General features: G+C 35.3%; 1 protein-coding gene across 1 annotated transcript; it reads left to right on the plus strand.

Annotated features, from left to right (window-relative positions):
• The first annotated feature begins 1359 nt into the window (after positions 1–1359).
• Positions 1360–5295, plus strand: LOC140009793 (uncharacterized). The gene is made up of 2 exons (XM_072056115.1): positions 1360–2782; positions 4385–5295. The coding sequence occupies exons 1-2, from the start codon at positions 1360–1362 to the stop codon at positions 5293–5295; spliced, it is 2334 nt and encodes a 777-aa protein (XP_071912216.1).
• Positions 5296–7784: the final 2489 nt, after the last annotated feature.

Below are 7784 nucleotides of genomic sequence, written 5' to 3' on the forward strand. Positions count from 1 at the left end.
TGGATTGGGTCCTTAGACTGGATTTGTAATGTGGCACGCCATATCTATGAGACCTTACTTCCCCAAATACAAGACATCATATTCATAACTTATAAAAATCACTAAAATTTAAAACTTACCAATACTAAATAAATATATACTATATTCAGACTAATACAAATGCTAAATCCATACTCTATACTCCTAATGTGAAACGTCTATCTATATATCTTTCTCTTATCTTCTAACATCCACGATTCTGTTTTCTTCATCTACAAGAAAAAAGTATAGAAAATATGGATTGAGCGATGTACTCCCAATATATAATACTCACTCCCATGTCAGATCATGTAGCTATATACAGTGTGCCGCCCTTTTGTTAGTTCCTGTTTTCTTTGACATCATCAGCTCCGACTTAAATTATCCAGGCTATTTGATTAACCACTCATTTCCTTTGTATTCCTGAAATCCTACGTATCTAGTAATCCCATAGCATTGACCAAGCTTTTCTATAAAGCTTTTAGTTTTCACATTCTATTTTGCTCACGAAACTACCATCGCATCAGTTCCCTCATTTTATGTCTCAAAACCAAGGTTAGTTACCAAGTTAATTTCAGCCATGGAATTTGTCAATACATTCAGTGAAAATAATCAAGACCTTTTATTACATAATATCTAATATAATCCGAAGTCCAAGCATCTATCTAGGGAAATTCCTGTTGTAAAAATAGATATTCCAAAAGATTTTTTTCATGTTTGTTACGGTCTTATCTGATAAAATTTCATCAGAAATGTTTGTTCCTATTTTGAGGAAGAAATCTTCAAAGATAAGATTTTGGTAAAAGGGCTAAAAACCAAATTCAAGATTGTGAGACGTCTTGATCTTTCGGTCAATAGCCTTCCTGATGGTTTGACCCATTCCAACTACTGCCAACAGAGAATAGACCTATGACTACTTCAGATTTAAGTTGCGCAACAGTTTTGCATGCCATTCGTGCGGAAAATCAGCTTTTCACATTCTATCCTTTTCGTATCCTATACCGTGAAGCCTATAAATAGAACCATTTGTCAGGTTCATTTGTACGCTGATCAACGAAGACCACACTTCGTGAACTCCCTATTCCTTCTCCTCTATTTGCTTTCCTATTCGTGAACTCTCTCTTTCTTCTCCTCTATTTTTTCTTTTTATTTTATCTGCTGGTTTTGGAACAAATTTTGCTGGTTCTACATCCCTCTCACAAAATAGAGGAAGACTTGTTTAATCCTGGGGAAACATTTCGATACTCTGAAATAGTTTCTTAGGACAGTGTTTTCAAGCACGACTCAAGTATTCAAGTGTTAGCATTGTTCGGGCCGCCTTTTCCAACAATCTAAGAAACTATGGCATCTGACAATGTTAGCACCCCACAGCCTTCATCAGCAACTGTTGCAGTGGCACTACCATTCACCAAGCCCTTTCCGGATGTATCCAAAATTGAAATTTTCGCCAATGAAAATTTTAAAAGATGGCAAGAACGTGTGCACTCTCTACTTGACATCCATGGAGTAGCTTATGCGCTCACTGAATCTCAACCTTCTGCAACTACGGATGCCAAGACTCAAGAAGCATGGCAATATGCCAATAAGGTATGTCGACATACTATCCTTCAAACACTCTCTAATGAATTATTTGACGTCTATTGTAGCAGCAAAGAAGCCAAGGCAATTTGGGAAGCCTTGGTGACAAAGTTTACTGCCGAAGATGCAACCAAGCAAAAATTCGTCGTAGGAAAATACAACCAATGGAAAATGACTGATGACAAGGAGATGAAAATCCAAATCACCGAATATCAAATGCTGCTAGAGGACTTGAAAAATGAAGACATCAATCTTCCTGAAAAATTCGCTGCAGGCATGCTGATTGAAAAACTACCTGAGTCATGGGCCGACTATAAAAACAGCTTGAAACACAAGGAGAAAAATTATACCATGGATGAGCTCGTGAAGCACATCCTCATTGAGGATTCAAACAAAAGGGAGTTGAGAGCTACCAAGGCAAAGGAGATGGCTTACAAAGCCAATCTGGTGCAAAGCAATAATAAAAGGTACGCCAATAAATCCCAGAATTACAAGCCCAAAAACTTTAATGTCAAGCCTAACAATCCCAACTTTAAGAAGAAGAAAGGCAATTGCTTTTATTGTGGAAAACCAGGACATTATGCAGTCCAATGCAGACATAATAAAGGTGACAGAGCAAATGGTAACCCTCCTAAGGTGCACTTAACCGAAGGAGATGATATAATTGCTGCTGTCATCTCTCAAGTGAACATTGCAACCAATGTCAAAGAGTGGGTGGTAGACTCTGGGACTACTCGGCATATATGTGCGAATCGAGAAGCATTTTCCTCCTATACTCCTATAGGGGATGATGAAGAAGTGGTCTACCTTGGTGACTCACGAACGACTAATGTTCTGGGTAAGGGCAAAGTATTCTTGAAGCTCACTTCAGGAAAAACTTTGGCTCTCAATGATGTGCTGCATGTGCCAAACATTCGGGCAAATCTGGTTTCCGTAGCATTGCTAGGAAAAGTTGGAGTAAAAGTGTCATTTGAATCTGGAAAGATTATAATGACAAAAAATAATGTATTTGTGGGCAAGGACTATTGTAATCAGGGACTTTTTGTACTTAATATTTCCAATGTGATCAATGAAAATGCATCTTCTTCTGCTTATATTGTTGATTCCATTTCTTTATGGCATGCTAGATTAGGGCATGTTAATATTGGTTATATAAAGAAAATGCAATCATGTGGCCTAATTTCTGGTATTAATGATAATATGGACAAATGTGAAATATGTGCAGAAGCTAAAATAACAAAGAAAAGTTGTATAACTGTCCATAGAGAAACTGAATTATTAGATTTAATTCATACTGATTTAGGTGATTTAAAACAAACAATGACTAGAGGTGGGAAAAGGTATTATGTCACCTTTATAGATGACTATTCTAGATATACCAAAGTTTATTTACTTAGAAATAAAGATGATACTTATAATGCCTTTTTATCCTATAAGTCTGAAGTAGAAAATCAACTTAATAAAAGGATAAAAAGAATTAGATCAGATAGGGGTGGAGAATACTTAACTTTAGATAACCTTTGTGAACAGGAAGGCATAATACATGAAATAACTCCACCTTATTCACCAGAATCTAATGGAGTAGCTGAAAGAAAAAATAGAACGTTAAAAGAAATGATGAACTCTATGTTAATAAGTTCTCATGCTCCAGATAATTTATGGGGAGAAGCTATATTATCTGCATGTCACTTACAAAATAGAATCCCACATAAAAAGACTGGCAAAACACCTTATGAGTTATGGAAAAATTATAAACCAAATTTGAAATATTTAAAAGTTTGGGGGTGTCTTGCTAAAGTCTTGTTGCCTGAACCTAAGAAAAGAAAAATAGGCTCTAAAACTTCTGATTGTATGTTTATTGAATATGCTGAACATAGTGCTGCATATAGATTTCTCGTTTTAAAAAGTGATGTGCTTGATTGTAATACAATTATTGAGACAAAGAATGCTGAATTCTTTGAACATATTTTTCCATTGTCTAGTAAAATTTGTCATGCACCTGTTGAAATAAATAGAGAAATAATTCCGAATGAGGAATTAAGAAGGAGTAAAAGGCCAAGAAAAGAATTTTTTTATGGAAATGATTTTCAAACTTTTCTTGTTGATAATGATCCTTTAACATACTCCGATGCTATTTCTTCCCCTGATTGTAAATTTTGGAAAGAAGCAATTAAATCTGAAATTGATTCTATCTTGTCAAATAAAACTTGGATTTTGGTAGATTTACCTCCTGGTGCAAAACCTATTGGTTGCAAATGGATTTTTAAAAGAAAATACAACTCTGATGGTTCTATAGAAAAGTACAAAGCTCGTTTAGTAGCAAAAAGATTTTCTCAAAAACAAAATATTGACTATTTTGATACATTTGCACCAGTAACAAGAATTGCGTCTATTCGAGTTTTATTTGCTTTAGCTTCTATCCATAAGTTTGTTATTCATCAAATGGATGTCAAAACAGCCTTTTTAAATGGTGATTTAGAGGAAGAAATTTATATGTTTCAACCTGAGGGATGTATTGTATCTGGACAAGAAAATAAGGTTTGTAAACTAATTAAATCTCTTTATGGCCTAAAACAAGCTCCTAAACAGTGGCATGAGAAATTTGATCAAGTCTTGATGAAAAACGGATTCTCATCTGTAGAAGTGGATAAATGTGTATATGTTAAAGTTATGAATGATCAATATGTGATAATCAGTTTGTATGTAGATGACATGCTTATATTTGGTACTAGTCTAGATATTGTAAATAGTACTAAATATTTTTTGTCTTCTAATTTTGATATGAAAGATATGGGTGAAGCCAAAATGATATTGGGTGTTAAAATCATAAGGAAAGGTGATGGTATAATGTTGACACAAGAACATTATACAGAGAGACTTCTTAGGAAGTTTGAAAATTATGATGTGACACCTGTTAGTACTCCTTATGACGCTAACACTCAGTTAAAGAAAAATAATGGTGACCCAATTGCTCAGTCTAAATATGCTCAGATTATTGGGAGTCTGATGCATCTGATGAATTTCACTAGACCGGATATAGCTTATGTTGTATGTAGACTGAGTAGATATACTCACAATCCCAATCGTGAGCATTGGTTTGCATTAGTCAGACTAATGAAATATTTGAGAGGTACCATGAATTTTGGTATCCTGTATAGTGGATTTTCCACTGTATTAGAGGGTTACAGTGATGCTAATTGGATCTCTGATTCAAATGATACAAAATCCACTAGTGGTTATGTGTTCACCCTTGGTGGTGGTGCAGTAGCATGGAAGTCAGCCAGACAGACAATCATTGCTCGGTCAACTATGGAATCGGAGTTCATAGATCTGGAGTTGACTGGTTCTGAGGCAGATTGGTTAAGAAATTTCTTAGCCAATATTCCTCCTATTAAGGAACTGTTGCCTCCTGTGTCTATACACTGTGATTGTCAAGCGGCAATTGCTATTGCAAAAAATAAATCTTATAATTGTAAAAGTCGACACATGAGATTGAGACATGATGTCGTAAAGCAGCTGCTTGGAGATGGAATTATTTCCATTGATTTTGTGAAGTCAGAGTTGAATTTGGCCGATCCTCTGACTAAACATGTAGGAAGAAAATTAATTCTTCAAACTACAAGGGAGATGGGACTTGGGCCAACGGTTGTCAATAGAGACAGTAACCCAACCTGTGTGACTGGTGATCCCATGAAGTAGGTTCATATGGGTAATAACAAGTCAATATTGACTGTAAAAGCACTTCAAACACAAGTCCCTTCTGAGATGAGTGCTTTAACTGCTAGCAATCGTGAGGCTGAGTTTAATACTCTTAATGAATTTATATCTCTTTAGGGAGATGTATCTATAGCAGTATACACTTGATAAATTCACCTATATGAGAGTGGAGTGGGGCCGCTCCTATAAGATTTTTTGGCCAAATCTTTAGAGCTCTCATGAATAGCCAGGCAGGCGCACGGCCTAAATGCGCAAAACTGCATTGAACAGCAAAATTATGGGTTGTAATGTGATTGATAAGATCTCTGTCATACAACAAGAATTATTGGTTCATAGAAAGATACTTTTCACCAATAATTCTGTAAGACATATTTTATAAATTTAAGTTTGGTTCATAGTCCAAAAGACACCAAACTGATTACATTAAGCTCAGACAAATCCAGCAGATGTTCATACTCTTTTGTCTAAAATCTTTTGAAATAGGTGGGAGATTGTTGTAAAAATAGATATTCCAAAAGATTTTTTTCATGTTTGTTACGGTCTTATCTGATAAAATTTCATCAGAAATGTTTGTTCCTATTTTGAGGAAGAAATCTTCAAAGATAAGATTTTGGTAAAAGGGCTAAAAGCCAAATTCAAGATTGTGAGACGTCTTGATCTTTCGGTCAATAGCCTTCCTGATGGTTTGACCCATTCCAACTACTGCCAATAGAGAATAGACCTATGACTACTTCAGACTTAAGTTGCGCAACAGTTTTGCATGCCATTCGTGCGGAAAATCAGCTTTTCACATTCTATCCTTTTCGTATCCTATACCGTGAAGCCTATAAATAGAACCATTTGTCAGGTTCATTTGTACGCTGATCAACGAAGACCACACTTCGTGAACTCCCTATTCCTTCTCCTCTATTTGCTTTCCTATTTGTGAACTCTCTCTTTCTTCTCCTCTATTTTTTCTTTTTATTTTATCTGTTGGTTTTGGAACAAATTTTGCTGGTTCTACATCCCTCTCACAAAATAGAGGAAGACTTGTTTAATCCTGGGGAAACATTTCGATACTCTGAAATAGTTTCTTAGGACAGTGCTTTCAAGCACGACTCAAGTATTCAAGTGTTTGCATTGTTCGGGCCGCCTTTTCCAACAATTCCTACTAAAATTCAAAGCCTAAGAAAGAGAAATTGCAGAAAAATTAATAAGGGTTCAAGTCTTACATGCATTCAATCCCAAGTTACCATATTCGAGCCATCCCTTCATGTTCTCCCCCTTGTGTTCTTTCTTCTCCAGTGGATGATCTTTTTCTTACTCTCTTTCACTATTCATTTCATCATTTTTCCCCTCAATTTGAGTGTCTTGAGTTTTGGGGAGTGGTCTTATAGATGAAAGAATTTAACCGCTACTAGTAGGAGAAGGAAGTTAATTAAGTCAATTAATATATCCCCCACCTTCGATTTTTTTTTTTTTTGGCATAAGGTCTGACAAATAAAAATAACTAAACCAACGTCGACAACTAAGCCAACTTTGATAACTAAGCCAACTTCAATGTTTTTGATCTTGGATAAGGTCTGACAAAATTAGAAGTTAATCGCTATTAGACAAGTTAACATAGTTCACATCTGGCCACTGCCTCCTATAATGACTCCACTGCTCAAGCCAACTCCTGCTCCTACTTTTTCTCTTATATTCTATCCACTACCACTAATGTTCACGATATGGCTTTGCGGTTATCCGTCATCTAATTAAAAGTAACACAGCTAGCTATAGATAAGATACAATTAACAAACCTTTTTTTTTTGTTGAGGCAAAAATGCCGGGTATTACAAAGATATTGTCACATTCCTATTGCATGTTTGTAACACAATCTACAAGGGAGTATTCACATAAAAAAAAATCTAAGCCATTTGAATTAAATCAAAGCTTAGACTAAGAATTGACTCAAACAATCTCCTTTTCATTGATCGAGACCCTGAATTCCTCCTTCCTAAATTTCGTTATGCAGCCAAAATGTAGCACCATGAAATTCTGTCTCAATACTGTTTGTTTGATGAGATTGAGTATTGCTGATTCTTTTCAATATATGAGGAACAAATTTTAAAACGGTCCCAATAGTACGTTAAAAAAAAGGTCCAAATAGAGCTTACAAGGGCACTGCACAAGGTGTTTTAAGTTAACGTAAATAATTCTCTTGTATCAATTAGCATATATTACCTTGAATTAATTAGCGTCAATTAGGATACTATCTTGTAGAGTTAGTTTAGATTTGTCGTACCAGTGCATGGGTTCACAGCTCTCCACGTTGAACAGTTTTTTTGTATGATTTTATAATGCTGTGAATGTTATGGATCTTGAATGTATTTAAGAACATTTGTATGCTTTTTATCCATTATTCTTGATGTTGTCGTGAACCCAAAATATAACATTTTTAGGAGGTTGCGAACCCAAAATTTTATTTGCAGAAGTTGTGAACCCAAATT

Source organism: Coffea arabica, chromosome 6e, assembly GCF_036785885.1.
Source record: "Coffea arabica cultivar ET-39 chromosome 6e, Coffea Arabica ET-39 HiFi, whole genome shotgun sequence".
Classification (NCBI taxonomy): Eukaryota; Viridiplantae; Streptophyta; class Magnoliopsida; order Gentianales; family Rubiaceae; genus Coffea; species Coffea arabica.

Coding starts and splice junctions, on each gene's coding strand:
- LOC140009793 (XM_072056115.1), top strand. CDS start 1,360: ATGGCATCTGACAATGTTAGCACCCCACAGCCTTCATCAGCAACTGTT. Junction 2,783..4,384: donor ATCATGTGGCCTAATTTCTG/GTATTAATGATA, acceptor TTGATATGAAAG/ATATGGGTGAAGCCAAAATG.